This window comes from Melanostigma gelatinosum (genome assembly GCF_949748355.1).
Source record: "Melanostigma gelatinosum genome assembly, chromosome: 19".
NCBI lineage: Eukaryota > Metazoa > Chordata > Actinopteri > Perciformes > Zoarcidae > Melanostigma > Melanostigma gelatinosum.
Genome location: NC_136652.1, coordinates 14,145,292 through 14,164,871, shown reverse-complemented (window position 1 = coordinate 14,164,871; position 19,580 = coordinate 14,145,292). Strand labels below are relative to the sequence as shown.

Sequence of the window (19,580 nt, the reverse complement as noted above, 5' to 3'; positions counted from 1 at the left end):
TACTTAAAAGAAGGTTGAAGTCAGGGTGGAGGAGCTTACAAGAGCCAACAAGCAGGAACACAGTTCACAGAACAGCTTCAAACTGAAGGTATGGGTAGGAACTTTCCTTATCTTTCCTCATGGTATAAAAGTAGATTATCTACACTTGTAGTAATGTAAACAGGATAATCCTAGACAAAGTTAAGTGTTAAAAATGTTTTTTTGATACCTGTTGACAAAAGAAATTGAGTTTAGAAAAACTATCAAAAGTTTTTGGGAAATAAATTATTTACAAATTTTAAAACGTTTTATACAAGTGGTATCAAAACATATATACACTGTCATTGATGCATTTTTTGAAGATAATTGGAGCATTCACTCTGCAATTTAGAGATCTAAATGTGTTTATTTTTCGAGACAGTTTCCACAGACTGACCATGACTGAGTACAAGCTAGAGGTCACAACAGGTGACAGGCAATATGCAGGAACATGGGACCACATATTCATCACCTTATTTGGAACTGAAGGGCAGAGTGAGCGAACTGAGTTGGACAACTTTGGCATCGACTTTACAACTGGGACAGTAAGTTGAATCCTGTTGAACATCCTCAAATTAGGTCTGGGACAAAGTAATGATTTTTATTCATGCATGCATATATGCTGGGGTAGTATTTGTCTTCATGACTAATTCAAGAAACGTTTACCTTTATGCAATTAATACACTTTAAATTACTGTGAGGATCATTTTACTGGTTATGCAACCGTCTCAATATAATACTGATGCCTCTATATGACCTACATAAGTAAATGAGACCATCAGCGACAAAATTGGCAATTTCTATGTAGTTATTGTTTATGCTTTTCATTGGTCCCACTGGCACCAAGTCTGTCCAGTCTTGGCGGAAATATGTTCTCTTTAGATGCTTGCCTATATCAACATACGTGCTGAACTGAGTTTGTTCAACACAAATCTTTTGGACACAGTTTTATGTGACACTTACCGTATACATTTGATCCATACTTTTCTAAATTTTGGATATAAAATGTACGGACGAGTTCAGGTTCACATTTGGTTTTTCATAAGGTGCGCCACACTAATTTATGAGTTGTCAAATTCTTCCTCAAGGTGTGGCCTATCTGACTCGATAGCCTGGAGCTCTGCAGGGGGTCCAAGGTATCCTTCCCCGGGAATTGTGTTGCGTTAAACAAGCTCTATTTTGATGCTTATTTATGTACTCCGACACCTACAATCAAAGTACATGTATCATCATTTTTTTTTTAAATCAAGTGTGTAACACAAAAACTGGTTAACTTTACATATTAATTATGAATTGACCCTTCACTAAACCCCACCCCCCTTGGTTACTGTTGCCTGTCAAAGTGGCGTTCTCAACACTATGGAAATGGAAATAATTGTTCAGAAATATCAGAGAGAAGTAGACAGAAAGGACTACACTGTGCATTTGAGAGCTAAGGTTACATTCACAATGTAATTTGTTGGCTGAGTGTTGTGAATGAACATGAAATTATTATTATTATACACATCGTGGGAAAAGCTCATCAGTCACAATGCAGACGTCTACACCCCAAGTACAAACATATATAGAAACAACACTGTTCATTTGGGGTGGGAATCACCAGAGATCCCGCGATACGATATTATCACGATACTGCGATATTATCACGATTCTGCGATATTTTGAGTGTTGCGATAACATAGGCCTATATTGCGATTTATTACTTTTTTGAACTTCAAATGATGTCCCCAAAGGAAAACTGTGTCAACATGTTTTATCCAATAAGATAAAGTTTTCAGTCTGTTCATCTCACTTCAATCATTTTTATTGCAGCAAAATATCAAGCAGCAATGTCAAGCAGACATACTGACCAACAATGTCATAAATGTTGCATGAACCTGACAAACTGAACTGTTTGTATTACTACATAGTCCAACTTAACTAAATGCAAACGTGTGGACTCAGTATATGAACTATAACTTATATAAGTAGGATATAAGAGTTATATAACTCAGTGTAACTTGCGATGCGTGGACGTCGAGGGTAGAGAGACAGTTATGCTCTGCACTCTCCCCATGGGCCTGGCTGCTGTTGGCAGATTTAACCCCGTTGTGAGGCCAGATGTCTCTATCTTTGTTTTGACCAACTTCCTACCAATCACACTGACCCGAAACTTTTGCTGACCTCACCAGAAAACAACTCAGCACCATCTAGTGGATAGTTTATATCATAAAAGATCAATACTTGGCCTCCGTATTTCACAATACTGTGCTGTATCGATTTTTTCCCCCACCCCTACTGTTCATGCACAGCAGGGTAAGTCAATATATTGTTTATTTTAGCTAAGTTAACATTTAATGTTTAACGTGTAACACCAACACCATGCAACTTAAAATCACACACTAAAAACACAATCTAATGGCATTTCATCTTTGTGGTGCTACAGTCACATAATACATTTAAATTCAGTTGTCAGAGTCTAAGTCATTGCTTTTTAAAAGCTGGAATTTCAAATATTACCAGACAGGATTTGTTCTATAAAGGGCTTTTACGAGCCAGTTGGCATGGTTGTCTATCATCATGTACTTAGATGATGATCAAGGTTTCTAAATGTTTTATATCAAAATAACGATTTAAGAAGACTGTCCGGTCTGTGTGGACGTTTGTACTCCTTAGACACTTACGTATATCATGTTATATTAAATATTATCAGTTAAATGTGTATTGACAACACTCTAACATACATGTTAAACTGTATTATAATGTATTTGTTTGTTTAAATTCATATTAATCCTTATTTCCAGACAGGGAATTACACCATCAGCACCAATTTGTCTCTGGGGAAACTTCTTCTGGTCAAGGTGGAGAAAGATCCTGCTTTGATCCTCCCAGAAAATGAGTGGTACTTCTCCAAAATAGTGGTGACGACACCTGAAGGAGAAGCCATTCTTTTCCCCTGTTACAGATGGATCTCCAGAGGAGAACTGGTGGAGCTGAGAGGCGGGAGAGGTCTGCTTCAAGTTCCCAAAATATTTGATGAAAGATACTTTATTAAGATTTATAGATATCACTACTTTTCACAGGTTTGTTTTGTTGAGTTTGTCAATTTTGTCTTTCAAAACTTTACTGATGTTATATTCTTTTCATGCCTCAGCGTTGAAGGCTTTTGAGGAGGACCATCCCATGTTGATTGACCATCGCAAACAGGAGCTGATACTTAAAAAGAGCTTTTACCAGTAAGTATTTATGTGTGCAGTACAGTATGTACCAGGAGCTGCTTTTATAGTCTCAGAAGCTTCATCTGGAGAAATTTATACTTTTGGTAACTTTGATTTTTTTGTTTTTGTTTGTTTTACAGATGGACCACTTTAGCTGAAGGACTACCCTACATCAACAGCTTCAAGAATGTGTCTGATCTCCCAGCTGAAGTCCGCTTCTCTAAGTCCAAATCAACCGAAACAAAACATGTGAAAAGGGAAACGTAGGTCTACATCGTATAAAATGGACACAACCAGGCTCGATTATCGTCACATTTTCTATGTTTTGAGACAAAAAGTAAATTTGAAACAATAATATCAGTATAATGTTTAATCATGTATTCTGGATATCTTTTTTTTTTACCCTGTCTTACTTCAGTGGTATTGAACTCATACTCAAGGGGCTGCTTGGATCTAAAGAACAATGGGAAAGCATTGATGACATGAAAAACATCTTCCGGTGGAAAAAGACAACTATGTCCGGTAGATTGGTTTTCCCCATTATCCACATCTGCAGCGCAACTCACAACAATAATGTCATTGTCATCATTTCATAACAAGTGAATATGAGCATTTGGCAGACACTATCATCAGTTCCAATGTCACAACAGTTCTTTCTACAACACTGCTTGATACAAATACAATATGTATGAAAACAGTTCAAGAAAGGTTGATACACTGCTTCTTAAATGAATGAAGTGGACTCGGCACTAATATATCTGTAATCCATCTGGGATTTAAAATAAAATGTAAAATCATCCCAAAATGTAAACCCAAGGAACACTTCTAACTAGAAAGGTGCACTCAGCAGAGTGTAGATATCAGCTAGGTGTGTCTAAACAACTGAATACAACCCATAATTGGCTGTAACATTTATTGTATGATTATGAATTTACTTTGAAATATGGTCTGTTAAAGGATCATTAAAGAAACAACAGAAACCCTGTGTGATAGCACCATCCAACATCTATTGTCAGTTTTGAATGAAATTCTACTGTATCTTAAATATCAATTGCATAATGTTCTCCATTAAAATGAGTTAACGATGTCTAATTACATTAGATTGGATGTTGTTCCTGTTGGGTAAAACAATTTATCTTACCAAAGTAAAAATCTCTCAGGAACAAACCAGCAATGACTATGATCAACATGTACTTCAAAAAAGTTAGACATCAGATAGATATTTAGATATTATATGAAATATCATATTTGCAATTCTTCCAGAGTATGTTACAGAGCACTGGAAGGAAGATGACTTTTATGGATCCCAGTTTCTGAACGGAGTCAATCCCAATGTGATCAAGCGCTGCTCAGAGCTTCCTCCAAACTTTCCAGTCACAGAGAAGATGGTGAAGCCGTTCCTGGAAGAAAAAAGCTCTCTGAAGAAGGAGCTGAAGGTATGAAAGCAGAGTGGCTTTACTTTGGAGTCAATCTTTGCTTTTGGAGACGATATTTGTGTTTCATCCCAATATCATATCTCCTGGATCTGTGAAACCTATTGATGTCTTAAACACTTCTTCCCTCTGTCTTTCATTCCCATACAGAAAGGCAATATATTCCTCTATGACCAGAAGAGGATGGATGGAATATCCGCTAGAGCCAATCATGGTGAACCTCTGCACGTGACTCCTGGTCTCTGTTTGCTCTACGTGAACCCAGAAAACAAACTGATGCCCATTGCAATACAGGTCTATTCACATGATCATATTACATCCCGTAGTACATTACTGTGCCTTCAAAAGTCCAGTTGCACTCTTTCAACAAACAAAAACTAAATGTTTTTTGTTTTTTTAAATCAAATTCCAGTTGCATCAACAACCTGCTGAGCTGAACCCCATCTTCCTGCCCAGTGACCTGGAGACTGACTGGCTGCTTGCCAAGATGTTTATTAGAAATGCTGATGCCATGGATCATCAATCAGTCCAACACCTCATGAAAACTCACTTCCTGTCAGAGGTCTATACTGTCTCCGCTGTCCGCAGCTTCTCTGTGATTCATCCCCTCTATAAGGTATGATTACACAGCAGAGGTCAGAGTGCTGGTGCACTTCTTTTACCTATTCCCTTGATCGGAACTGATGAGCTGACTTTTTATTGATGAAGTCGATATGATCAAATTGCAAATCTGAAAATTTCTTGCCAGAATTTCTTGGTGTGAAAAGAACAATGCCAAATTAAAGCTGCGAGCAGCATTGATCGGGCCCTCGCATCTTCACGCATGTCGAGGGTACTGTAACAATAACTTTGCATCCATCAGGGCTTACTCTTGTAAAAGGACAAAAAGCACTTGAAGAAAGCCGGTTTTAAGTTTTGCTTGTAGATTCCTTTGGTAATCAACACAAACAAGATGTGCTGCCTGTTGTTTGCTCAAATAAGCATCGTAACATGACTTTTAAAATATTTCCCTTTGTCTGCACAGCTGCTGTTTCCACACTTCCGGTACACTCTGCAAATAAACACTGCAAGCCGCACATCTATTTTTGGACCTGACGGATCTATAAGTAAAGTACGGCTCTGTAAAATACATATTTCTGAAAATTCAAACTACTCCAATTAGATTGCACCATTGCAAGATGAAATTATAGCCTTTGACTTTTTAACAATGCATAAGCCTTTTATTTCAAGAAATGTGTCTAATGGTAACCATTTACCTAGGCCTAAACTCATGTCCTAGGCCTGCTTTTATGCCATGTTTTTATTGTGTACTTTGTTTTTTGCGTGTTCCTAAATGTAAACTTTTGGCCCTTATATGGTCACTTTGTATTATTTATGCTTATGATTCCACTCCTGTTAAGCACTTTGTGACTAATGTCTGTGAAAAGCGCTTTATAAATACATTTGACTGACTTACTATTTGTGCATTATTGCTTCATTAACAATGCAACATTCTTTTATTTCAAGAAATGTGTCTCATGGTAACTATTTGTGCATTATTGATTTATTAGAGTTCACTTGGATATGAAGGACTGATGGAGCTCATGAGAAGGGCTTTCTCTGAAACGACCTACAGCTCCCTCTGTCTACCAGAGAACATCATTGCACGAGGACTGGAATCCATCCCCAACTTCTACTACAGAGATGATGGCCTGAAGCTGTGGAACATCATCAACAGGTTCTTTCAATAAATATCACATCTGTCCAGACCGATTTATTGTACAAGCAACAGCTGAGAGTCATTCAGACTTGTTCACATACAAACATTTTAAATCTAATTATTTTGTGTTCACTAGCTTTGTGAAGGCAGTAGTGGGGTACTACTATCCCTCAGACAGTGAAGTACGTAAAGACACCGAGCTGCAGGAATGGATCAGTGAGATATTCACACATTGCTTCTTAGGAAACACAGCCTCAGGTATTTAACCCATGCTGTGACGTCATTTGTAAACACAAGATATATAAAATCTTAATAGTCGCCTTTAATATTTAACGAAGACAGGGATTGCCAATAATTAACTCACAGTAATTGTGCTACCAACAGGGTTTCCAGCAAGCTTTCATACTGTCGAGGAGGTGATCAAATTCATCACCATGCTGATCTTCACAGTGACGGGTCAACATGCTGCTGTAAACAATGGACAGGTAATTAGTTGGGACAATCGAATATGTATTGATGTTTGATCAAGTGCAAGTTTGTTTCAAAAATTCAAATTTATGAACATTTGGCAGGTCTGCAATCTGGTTATTATTCATTCCATTGTTTTCTTTCGCTGAGCATTACAATGGTGCAATGGTTGAATTCCCAATGTAGATTTACATAATTATTTTTGTAATGTTTGACATTCAAATAATTTTATTGAATTAGTTTTGTATCAAAGATGTTACATCTTGAAATGTCTCTTATAACTTAGTTCGACTACTACTCCTGGGCGCCAAATGAGTCACTCCTGCTGCGCAAACCTCCTCCAACCACTAAGGGGCAGTCAAGCATGAAGACTATTTTGGAGACCCTCCCAGATGTTGGTGAGACAGTCAGCTTTGTAGCAATGGCCTGGCTACTTGCAGAGAAGTACACTGACACGGTAGGTTTGGTGTTGATAAACGCTCATTGTAACTCGTCCACATTTTAAATGTTTAAAATAAATTGTACAAAGCACAATACTGTGTCAATCAGATTTACAGTTTCGTTTTGTCCTTTTGGCAGGTTCTCATTGGTGCATACCCCGATGAACGATTCCAAGAGCCTGCTCCAAAGCAGATGATGAAGGAATTCCAAGCAGAGTTGTCCGACCTCAGTGAAGCAATTTCAACAAGAAACTTGCAGCTTGAAATACCCTACACATACCTGAACCCTACTGAGATCGAGAACAGTATTACTATTTAGCTCCGCCTGATAAGCCTTTTCTATCTCTGCATTAGGCAACAATATCAATACCTTTTTAACACCTGTCTTGCATGCTGGGTTGTGAGTTTAACTCTGGAAGACGATAGGCTGTATCATATTAAGTCAGCCAATGATAGGGCACCTGTATCTTTGTGTGAATTATATTCCACATGTTGAGTAATAACTTAAATGAGCAGTTTAGGTAGCAAATGCTGATGTTCTCTCCAAAAATGGTCACAGCTAATTTCCTCACACTTGTTATTATGATAAATTGACCACATATTGGGAATCTAAAGGGTTATTTCTGGCATGTAAACATATTAAACCTTAATAAAGTGACATATAATCAGCTTTTCTCTTGCCTCAAAATTTTGCAAGACTCATGGCTGGTCTCAAGGTACTCAATCCCAATGTACTCTGGGGCACTTCATTATTACCTCTTTATTATCAAACTATTACCCCACTATTGATATATCATACTGTACTATATGGTATTACCGAGCTGTAACGTAAAGTGCTACATGTTTTGGTTTTGTTTGTTACTGCTGTTGCGTTTCTATTTTCACCTTTTGCATATAACTGACTTAAGGCCATTACTTCTAAACAATATCTTACAGGTGAATGAGGGGTGATGGGAGGGATGCATCGCGCATTTGTGATTTGTATTCATTGTGTACCCTGGGGGTGCGCGAGGTGCTTCTAGGGGGTGCGCGAGAGGTAAAATGTAATGGTGGTCTAATGGTGTAATAATTAATATTAAAAATAAATTTCACAAAGTAAAAACATGAATGTAACAGACTGTCTCGTGTTTGTCGTTCTGGTGTTGACGATGATATGTCCCTTGAGTGTTTCCGTAGCGAAGGCGCAACCCCCGCCTCTGGCCAAAGGAGAAAACAATAATAAAGAGAGTAGCCGTGGGCTGATACAAGATGTCTAATCTCCCGACTCCAGTTATTACTGTATGATAAGTGCCCTTATACACGAACCCAAGACGCTCGGTTACATGCATTATAAAAATCCGCCTTATAAGATTTAAATTTAAAATTAAAGACGTACAATTTAATAAATAAATGCAATTCTGCTCCTGCCGCCAGACTGTCTTTTACGTGGCTAGCCTAGCTTGTGCAGCTAACGTCAGCTAACAGCTAACTTCATTCATTCAGCAACATTCATGCAAATATGATAAACTGGCTGAAAATCGGGGAAACTGTCAGGTGGGACATCTGAAGCTATCAGTCATAAAAGAGGAGAGAGAGAGAGAGAGAGAGAGAGAGAGAGAGAGATAGAGAGAGAAGGGGGGGGGAATCGGAGGCGAGAGGAACGGAGAGGTGTGTTGGGGAGAGACCGGGAGAAGAAATCGAACGGGAGTCAGAGGAAGATGAGACGGAGGAAGGAGGAAGGGATTGCACAGACAAATCGGGAGCACATAGGCCCATCGCGGAGTCAAGGTAAAAAAGTTATTGAAACTTTGTTGCAGTGTTTCAGGGCGTTTTCACACCTTCAGTTCGTTTGCTTTGTTCTGATTCAGGGATTAATATGATACAATGTTGCAGTTGCCCCTTTGTTCGGTTTGTGTTCACACTGCAACATTTAACAGCGGACTAAATATTGTAAACAAACGCCACGCGCGAGCAAACTGTTCTCTCATTGGTCCGATTTCTATGAGGCTATAAATAGGCTCTGTTGCTTCTTCTTTTTTTAAGGTGTGGGGGATTGGGGGTGCGTGAACCCGGTCGGGATGTAGAAGGGGGTGCGCGGCCTAAAAAGTTTGGGAACCGCTGCTGTAAACAATCTGTGACATTAAATGAAATCCTATATCTATCTATCTATCTATCTATCTAGCTGTCTGTCTGTCTGTCTGTCTGTCTATCTATCTGTGAATCTACCTATTGAGATTTAAAGAGTTCACTCTGATATGGGTGATGTATGGCGCGCGGTAATTCTGACAGAGTGGGACTTCATTCTCTCTCCCCCTTCTTTGCTGTAAACGACACGATCCGATTTATTTTTAGATTACACCTTACAGTCAATGGGCCACGCAGACTGAATACAAGAGCTACAATGTAGACTATAATAACCCAAGCCCGCCATACTAAACGATTGAGGACACATCATTTGGTTAAGGTGGCAGCAATGTTATTCAGGTTCGGTGTCATTCTCACTCCGGAGTCTTCGGATGTAAAGGTTTATATTTTGGGCTCGCGTGAGGAAATGGGCAACTGGGACCCGCGCGGAGCGGTTCAGATGAGAGCCTCACAGAAGCTCCTGCTGTCAACACATGAACCGTGTCTGTGGATCGGCGACGTGCAGCTGGCAGAGCCCTTCAAAGACACCCTGTGGTTCAAGTTCGTCAAAAGAGTCCGCGGCACTTGTATCTTGGAAGGTATACATGCATCAATACTCTGGTGCTGTGCCAGAGATTCAGCCGCGTGCAAAAGGAAATCGTTTTTGAGACGTCACATCGATTTAATGTAATTCCCATCGGAATTAACGTTTCAGGCAAAAGACGAAAATAACTCCGCCATGTTTGGTTCACATTGTGTAATCCATCCTTACTGCCACATGATGGCGGTGAAGTGACACTTGTTATTTATCAAACGCTCAGTGGCTCGTGGATTTCAGTGCATACAATAAAAGTGTTTTTACCAAGTTTTAGCAGCATTCCCCAGTGTTACAATATAATCTCACATTTAATGTTGCTGCATTCAAAATTATACCTCAGTGTAATGTATGTAATTTAACTGTACAAAGGTATTATACGCAACAGTAAATGGACTCAGAATGCCAAAAGGCCCCATTCAGTGTTAATCATATTATATTACTGTTACAATGTTGTAGCTGGTTGAGCTGGAGCTTATTATATGTTATATACTGTTGGGTTGTTTGTAAAAACCCATCATATTGTATAAGCTTCTTCTATAAGTGATTTCTATTTAATTTAAATATATCAGATTCATGTACTGTAGTGCAGTACAATTTCCCTCTGAACTTTCGTGGAGTGAAAGTCTTCAGTAGCAGAAAGAGATAAGACTCAATACAATTACAAGTACCTCAAAAGTAAAAGTACTTTGTTACTCTCCACCACTGGTTGTTATTATTAGACCTATTTCCTCCTTGTTGAGGACGCTTAATCAGTTGTTTACCTGTTTAACGCAACACAGTATATGTTGCCTGCTAACCTGCTGAAAGGCTGTCCCCTCTTTGTCACCAGGTAGCGGTCCGAGCCATGACAGATGTTGTTCATATGATGAGACGAACATGGTGGATGGAGTGTACTGCCATCCGATTGGTCACTGGATAGAGGAAACAGGACACACCGATGAGATGAAACACACCACCAGCTTCTACTTCAGTGTGGCTGGTCAGAAGGCCATTCATTTCTCCAGGTAATAAAGTACAACAGCCAAACAAAAGCCAAAGCATTCAGTTTGATGATGTATGGCAGGGGTGTCAAACTTATTTCCACTCTGGGCCACATCAGCATCACGGTCGCCCTCAAAGGGCCGGTTGTAACTGTAAGACTGTATAACTGTAACTTCTCCTAACATATTGTTAAATAAATCTCTCTGCATTTGATTATTGTTTATTCAAGTGTACACGTATTGTACATGCAGTTATAAAAATGAAAAATTATATTTAAACACATTTCTGTTATTATAACATAAATCATTTTAATTGAGGGTTAAGAAACCCACACGACTCTATCAAAGATCAAACTATTAAAGAAAATAACAAAGACAAATATCAAACACAAGTTATTACATTAACTTTGTTCAAAGCTGTTTGTGTCACCTCTCTGCATCATACACATGGATAGATGCTCTGTATCCGTGTTGTCTGTGCTTTCATCAACAGTTAATTAGAAACACGAGTACCTGCTCGTCTCTTAGCTAGCTGTGTTGTTAGATTGCTGCTAGTTCATGAACTCGGTCTGCGATGGTGTTTCTTCACAAACTGACATTTGTAAAAGTCTGTATCTGGTCGGAGCACTGCTCACATACCTTTATCATGCACTGGGCTGTAGCTTGTGTAAATATATTCTGCTGTGATTGCAGTCTGCCTTTTAATTCTTGGACAGTTTGATGTTTTTCTTGGAGGCTAAATTTAGCTCCGTGTTTGGTGTCAAAGTGCCGACGTGAATTGTATCATTCATCACAGATACGCCTCATAACACAGAAGACAGACACGTTTTTCTCCTTGAAGCACAAACATGTATTCGCTTTCACATCTTTCATTACATTTTCTTCCCTCTGCATCAATTTTTCTCTTTGTGATTATTTGTCGATCTTTTTCAATCATTGGAAAACTGCTTTTCGGGCTGTTGCCTCTCCTGTCCACCTGTTGTGATAATTTTAATGTCGGTACACAGACAACATGCTGTCACATAATTTCAAATGTCTATCTCATAATTTCGACCATGGGGATACTTTTATTTTCAAGTCTAACTTTTAATTATTTTTCCAAAAAAAAAAAAAATCTTTTTTTTATTTGAATTTATTTTTTGCTGGCGGATTCGCGGGCCACATAAAATGACGTGGCGGGCCGAGAGTCACAAGGAATGTTAAAAACTGGAATAACTCTCTCTCCGATACAGACAGGAAACATGGGATGGGACAGAGAGGGAATTGACAAGCAACAAAGGTTCCTGGCTGTAACTCGAACAAGGAATGTTGCTGTTTTATGGTGTTTCTTAACCAATTCATACTGATTTGTAAAAGTGTCATGTGGTCAGAAAAGTTCTCTAATACAGCATATATTAAATCATATGTATAAACCTGAATAAATCCCTAAAAATAAAAGAAAAAGGAGAAAATGAAATGAAATCGGATGTATCACAAACATATTTTATTGTTTTTCTGAAGGATGTTGAGCAATATGTGAAACGACTTTCCAATTTGACTGTACTTTCATATGTCATGGCATTTTGGAATGGTTTTGTTGATGTAATATATTGGAAGGGTAGGGTGCTTATACTCAGTTCATACATTTTTCATAATTATTCATGATTATTACCCACTACATGCAGATATTCTAAAAAGACACAAACACAGATTGCTCTTTCTGTGATGAATATTCAGATGTACATATTTTGGCATTTTTCTTTTCACACCAAGAAATTCTGGCAAGAAATTTTCTGATTTGTCATTGATCATATCTTAAAAGACTCCATCAATAAAAAATCAGATCATCAGTTCCGATCAAGGGAATAGATAAAAGAAGTGCACCAGCACCTTATAGAGGGGATGAATCACAGAGAAGCTGCGGAGAGCAGCGACAGTATAGACCTCTGCCAGGAAGTGAGTTTTATATATGTATGTGTATATGTATATATATATATATACATATATACATATATGTGTATATATATGTATATATATATATATATATATATATATATATATATATATGTGTATATGTATATATATATGTGTATATATATATGTGTCTATATATATGTGTATATATATATATGTGTATATATATGTGTATGTGTATATATATATATATATGTATGTGTGTATATATATGTGTGTGTATATATATATATATATATATATATATGTGTGTATAGTTATATATATATATGTGTATATATATATATGTATATATATATATGTGTATATATATGTATATATATGTGTATATATATATGTGTATATATATGTATATATATATAATGTATATATGTATATGTATGTATATATATGTATGTATAATAAAGATCTTGAAGGATTAATCTGCTGTGTGAGCGTGCTTTTGGGTCCATTTACTACACCACCACATAACAGAACGGACTGACCATGTCGGACCCAGCCGCCGCAGTAGATTTTCTTTCTGCGGATCAGCTGCAGAGGGCGATGGCCAACCAGGGCGCGCTCCTCGGGCAACACCATCATGTTCTTCGGGACCTAGCGGACTCGCAGCGATCTATCGGGGCCCAGGTAGCGGAGATAGGAGGCCTGCTGCAGGACTTCACGCTACGCCATTCTCCTCCCTCGGAGCCGGTCCCTGAGGACGCATCCAGCACTCGTGAGTCCTTTGTTCCCTCACCGGTGCCATATAATGGAGCGTCCGGGGAGTGTAGGGGGTTCATGCTCCAGTGTGGATTTGTTTTTAACCAGCAGCCCCGCACATTTGCTTCGGACAATGCGAGGGTGGCCTTTACGGTGGGGTTGCTGCGCGGCAAGGCGCTGGTCTGGGCGGAGGCTTGGCTCAACAGTCGCAGCCCAAACCGGGTTCCCTACGAGCTCTTCGCGGAGGAGTTCAGGAGGGTATTTAACCACCCAGTTTACACCAGGGACGTTGCTCAGCGCCTGCTCAGTCTTCGTCAGGGTTCCACCAGCGCAGCGGAGTACACGGTGGACTTCCAGATTCTGGCCACGGAGTCCGGTTGGGACAAGGAGGCGCTTAAGGGGATATATCGCCACAGCCTTTCGGATCTGTTCAGGGATGAACTCGCAGTCCGGGAGGAGCCAGAGTCATTAGAGGAGCTCTACACTCTGGCCATCAATATGGATAACCGTATCCGGGAACGCCGCCGGGAGAGGAACTTCCGGCCGTCCAATCCGGTGCGTCAGTTGGGTTTCTGTCCCAGCCTTCAGTTCCCGAGCCCGTCCGGACGGTACAGCTCTGCGCGTCCCCGTTCTCCTACCTCGGCCCCTCCCCCTTTCGAGCCGGAGGAGCCGATGCAGCTCGGGGGGACTCATCTCTCTCCAGAGGAGAGAGAGCGACGCATCTGCTCAGGAAGTTGTCTGTACTGTGGTGAGTCGGGACACCGCAGGGCCGTCTGCCCTGTTCGACCAAAAGAGAGCGCTCGCTAGTAAGAGTGGGGATGCTGGCGAGCGATGCAGAGAGAATTCCCCCTTCTAAGCCTCGTGCACTGTTTCCTGCCACCCTGAGTTTAGCCTCTGGGCCTGTGCACCTGCCGGCACTCATTGATTCAGGGGCTGAAGAGAACTTTTTGGACACTGAGTTTATTAGGAGTAATGGGATTCCCGTGGAGGCGTTGGAGTGCGCTCAGCTAGTGAGCGCACTGGATGGCAGTTCACTGGCAGAGATAACACACCAGACTCAGCCAATTTCCCTGCTCGTTATCCGGTAATCACAGCCAGAAGACCTGGTTCTACGTGTTTCCTACCCCTCAGACACCCCTGGTCCTGGGACTTCCCTGGCTTAAGGATCATAATCCACAAATCGATTGGGCTGGGGCAATGTTCCCTCTAATTTTTCATGTGTCTGGGCATACACACAAGCTCCCTGAGCACACTGAGGACCACTATGAGCAACATCAGATGTGCACGCTGTGGCCACACACCAGTATCACACCTGTTCAAAACCTTGGATCATAGCAAGTTACATGGCTTATTAAAAGAATCAAATTACAGCAGCAATTTTCACTAGTTTACTTTTATTATAAGTGATTTGACAAACTTTAAAGGAAAAAGACAAAAATCTTGTTGTTCATGAGATGTGTAATATGTTTTATGTGAGAGTCCTGCTTGGCCATGGGAAGAGTCTTGCTTTGGCCATGGGAATAGTCCTGCTTTGGCCATGGGAATAGTCCTGCTTTGGCCATGGGAAGAGTCCTGCTTTGGCCATGGGAAGAGTCCTGCTTTGGCCATGGGAATAGTCCTGCTTTGGCCATGGGAAGAGTCCTGCTTTGGCCATGGGAATAGTCCTGCTTTGGCCATGGGAATAGTCCTGCTTTGGCCATGGGAAGAGTCCTGCTTTGGCCATGGGAATAGTCCTGCTTTGGCCATGGGAATAGTCCTGCTTTGGCCATGGGAAGAGTCCTGCTTTGGCCATGGGAATAGTCCTGCTTTGGCCATGGGAAGAGTCCTGCTTTGGCCATGGGAATAGTCCTGCTTTGGCCATGGGAATAGTCCTGCTTTGGCCATGGGAATAGTCCTGCTTTGGCCATGGGAAGAGTCCTGCTTTGGCCATGGGAAGAGTCCTGCTTTGGCCATGGGAAGAGTCCTGCTTTGGCCATGGGAATAGTCCTGCTTTGGCCATGGGAAGAGTCCTGCTTTGGCCATGGGAAGAGTCTTGCTTTGGCCATGGGAAGAGTCTTGCTTTGGCCATGGGAAGAGTCTTGCTTTGGCCTGTGTGAGGTCCTGTTGTGGCCTGTGTGAGGGTCCTGTTCTGGAAGAAATGATACATATACACCTTTCAGACATAACATTTTGTTCACATTAAAACATTCACATTTGTGTATTCACGCTTGTGATACAGTGTAAATTCCTGTAACTCTGTCTGTAAAATATGTAATTACTCAGTTTTTTTATTATCATTTCTACTACCCATAAATTATCTAGTAGTAACATAATTTAATGATTAATATCCATAAGTAAAATTCTTAATAAATGTCACTAGAATATGCACAAATCTGACTTAAATTTTACCTTATTTTTCACATCTGTCCTTCTCACTTCTCCAATGGTTGTACACTTTGTCCAGGTTGATGGCTTCGTCTGCTTCTTGCTTTGACTTTATGCGCATCAGCTGGTCCAAATGTGCCACTTCAAGACGATTTCTGGATGCTGTTTTGATACGATTCATTAAACTGAATCCTCTTTCACAATCTGCACTGGAAGCTTGAAATGTAGCACAAATATCCACAAGCTGTGAGATCTCCTTTAGCTCCTCACATCTAAGTGCTGCAGCAACCATATCTGAGAATGTGCTGATTGACCCCTGTTTAAGTTTTTGCTTCATTATGTACTTGAATTCAGCATATTGACTGTTAATGGCCTCCATAGACTGTGGGTGGTGGAGAATGGCCTCATACTTCTTTGCCAGTGTGGCAATGTCTGCTGATCCAAAGTCAAAACTGATGTCTGAGCTCAGTGCTTCAATGTCAAATGCAGACCACTCCTTTAATTCATCCTCTGGAAAACGAGCATCCATGTGATCACAGAGCTTACTAATGAAAAGAGTAATCTCACCAGTATTTCTGCCATCAGCTGATGAGGTCCCCATTGCCTCTTTGACACGGTCACTCCACTGTACATCCTTCCGCTTCAAGTATTGGGAACGCAACTTCTCAATCTTTGCTCTGGCAAAGCAATGTCCTTCCATCACAGTCAGGTTGCGTCTTTGCAAAGTGAGGCAGAGTTGTGCTAGCTCACCCAAAACATCTCCCAGAGCAGTGACAGTAACCTTGAACTTTGAATCACTCAGCTTTTTGTAGCAGTACTTTGCCACTGGATCTCCGTTATCACTGGATTCTCTCTTGCAGTATTCTTCAAGCACAGTGTAGTTCCTCAGAACAGCATTGACAGCTTGGTGCCGCGACAGCCATCGCACTTCGTTCAGAGGCCTGAATGACAGTGTATCTTCATCAAGAATCTTTGCTAGGTCCTCCATTTTGCCCCTCTTCACAGTGGACCAAGAGAAAGTGGAATACACAGTTCTAAGAAGAGTTTCCACATCTCGCATCATAGGTACATTTTTCCAGGCATCATCAATGCCCAAGTCCTCTCTATGGGCCACACAATGTTGTTCGGTTAGGTGTGGTATTTGGCGCTTTAACAAAGCTGCGACTCCGTTGTGTTTTCCTAGCATTACTGTGGCACCATCGGAGGTCAGCATCACCATTCTCTGCAGGTCCAGTCCATGTTTGGAGTAAAACTGAGTTATTGCCTGCACAATATCCCGAGCAGTGCATGCTGTCAGCTGGATGATGCCACCAAACCCAGTTTTATAGTTAACATCATTTTCCTTCCTGTATTTAATATATAGGACTAGCATTTTGTGTACTGATATGTCTGTGCTCTCATCTACTATCAGGGTATGCCAGGGTGCATTTTTAACACTGCACATAGTCTCATTCTGCACTATCTCATTGATTGAGTTCACAAATTCAAAGGCATAGTTTTTGCTTCGCCAGCTTTCTGGTATACTCACATACTTTGCCATGTGATCGTGGATTTGTTGAACTGACAGTATTGATGCATTCATTTTGATGGCTAGTAAAATGTTGTCAATGACAACTTTAACTTGCTTGGGGTCAGATTTTGTTTTGTGTGACAGCTCGTTCCTTTTCTCTCTGTCTTTTGCGTTTTCCTGCAATAATGTACCAATCCCCTGTCCCATCTTGAGTCTTCGTACAATTCCAACAGCTTTCAAATGACTTTTCTGCTGAATGTGACGCTTGAGGTAGTCCAACTTCCATTCAGTCCACATTTTTCCCTCGGAAAACTCATTTGCTACTTTAGCTTCGCTGCATGTTTTGCAGAGTAGACCCTTCTCACTCGAAAAAGAAAAAATCTCACCCAGTTTCACCGCTTGTTCTTCTATTTGAACATACTCCGACAGCCATTCCATCTTAAAAGAACCACATTTCTTTTTTCCAATGGCTTGGTGAGTGGATGTGTCGCTGCCCGTTCGTTTCGCCATGATAAGGGGTTAGCATTTGCGTCTCGTAACTGCGCCGCACTGTTGTTAACTAGCTAACCTGCACGGCGCGAATGGGCAGGGCAATAGTGTCAATGCTATGATTGGCTGCGTAGCGTAAGTGAACCGCGCGCAGCTTAGAGGGAACATTGGGCTGGGGGTAGTATCACCGGCTGGAGCTCCACCTGTCACTCTCGCTGCCTCAGATCTGCGGTCCCCCGGCAAGCTCCTCCCTCCAGCAGACCTGACACCGGTCCTAGCCTCTCTGCCATGCCCCGGGAGTATTTGGATTTAGGAGAGGCATTCAGCAAGGAGCGGGCTCTTTTACTCCCCCCTCATCGCCCCTACGATTGTGCTATTGACCTGCTCCCGGGTGCCCCACTTCCCACTAGTCGGCTATATAATCTCTCCCGGCCAGAACGCGAGTCTATGGAGAAATATAAAACTGAGTCAGTCGCCTCAGGAATCATACATCCCTCATCTTCGCCTGTGGGAGCGAGTTTCTTCTTCGTCTCCAAGAAGGACAAGAGCCTCCGTCCCTGCATCGATTTCAGAGCTTTCAATCAAATTACTATCAAGAATAAATATCCTTTGCCACTCATCTCGTCTGTTTTCGAATCCTTAGCTGGAGCTAAGATATTCACCAAGCTGGACCTACGCAACGCGTATCATCTGGTCCGAATTCGCGAGGGAGACGAGTGGAAGACGGCCTTTAACACCCCCTAGGGACACTTTGAATATCTGGTGATGCCGTTTGGATTGACCAATGCCCCTGCCGTCTTTCAGGCACTGGTTAATGATGTCCTCCGCGACTTCCTCAACCGTTTTGTGTTTGTGTATATTGACGACATTCTGATCTTCTCCCCGAATCCCCAGGAGCACACTAACCATGTCCGCCAGGTGCTGCAACGACTGTTGGAGAATCAGCTCTTCGTTAAGGCTGAGAAGTGCGAGTTCCACGTCTCCTCTGTGCAGTTCCTGGGCGTCTTCATTGAGGAGGGTCAGGTGAGAAAGGACCCCAAGAAGGTTAAAGCCGTAACGGAGTGGCCGGTGCCCACCTCACAAAAGAAGCTCCAGCAGTTTCTGGGGTTCGCTAACTTCTACAGACGGTTCATCCGGGACTACAGCCGAACGGCAGAACCGCTGACGCGACTCACCTCCTCCAAAGTGTTGTTTTCATGGACCCCAGAGGCCGACAGGGCTTTTTCTGCTCTCAAGGAGCGGTTCGCCTCGGCTCCAATCCTGGTCCACCCAGACGAGACACGGCAGTTTGTCGTCGAGGTGGACGCCTCCGACACCGGAGTCGGAGTCGTACTGTCTCAGCGGTCAGTTTCCGACTCTAAGCTCCATCCTTGTGCTTTCTTCTCCCGTAGACTTTCCCCTGCTGAGAGAAACTACAACGTGGGCAACCGAGAGCTGTTGGCTGTCAAGTTCGCCTTGGAGGAGTGGAGGCACTGGCTGGAGGGATCGGTGGTCCCCTTCATCGTTTGGACCGACCACCGAAATCTGGAGTATATCCACACGGCGAGACGCCTCAATTCTCGCCAGGCCCGTTGGGCTTTGTTCTTCGCCCACTTCAATTTCACCATCACCTATCGGCCAGGTCACAAG

General features: G+C 41.6%; 2 protein-coding genes across 2 annotated transcripts; both read left to right on the top strand.

Moving 5' to 3' along the window:
• Nucleotides 1–416: 416 nt before the first annotated feature.
• On the top strand, nt 417–8,506 carry LOC306793444 (hydroperoxide isomerase ALOXE3-like; the record flags this gene model as incomplete). Its single annotated transcript, XM_079291075.1, has 14 exons — nt 417–563; nt 2,802–3,006; nt 3,152–3,233; nt 3,356–3,478; nt 3,634–3,737; nt 4,479–4,651; nt 4,799–4,942; nt 5,061–5,264; nt 5,673–5,759; nt 6,199–6,365; nt 6,484–6,605; nt 6,732–6,832; nt 7,102–7,272; nt 7,395–8,506. 14 exons carry the CDS (start codon nt 417–419, stop codon nt 7,572–7,574), a joined length of 2,010 nt encoding a protein of 669 aa, XP_079147201.1. The 3' UTR covers nt 7,575–8,506.
• Nucleotides 8,507–9,605: 1,099 nt separating this feature from the next.
• Nucleotides 9,606–12,749, top strand: LOC306793699 (laforin-like). The gene is made up of 3 exons (XM_079291421.1): nt 9,606–9,957; nt 10,786–10,960; nt 12,169–12,749. The coding sequence occupies exons 1-3, from the start codon at nt 9,708–9,710 to the stop codon at nt 12,227–12,229; spliced, it is 486 nt and encodes a 161-aa protein (XP_079147547.1). The 5' UTR covers nt 9,606–9,707; the 3' UTR covers nt 12,230–12,749.
• The last annotated feature ends 6,831 nt before the right edge of the window (nt 12,750–19,580 follow it).

Bases quoted from the DNA above. Each gene is read 5' to 3' on its own strand.
- LOC306793699 (XM_079291421.1), top strand. From the start codon at position 9,708: ATGTTATTCAGGTTCGGTGTCATTCTCACTCCGGAGTCTTCGGATGTA. The intron at 9,958-10,785 runs GTATACATGCAT...CTTTGTCACCAG, and splicing joins CGGCACTTGTATCTTGGAAG to GTAGCGGTCCGAGCCATGAC. The intron at 10,961-12,168 runs GTAATAAAGTAC...TCTCCGATACAG, and splicing joins AAGGCCATTCATTTCTCCAG to ACAGGAAACATGGGATGGGA.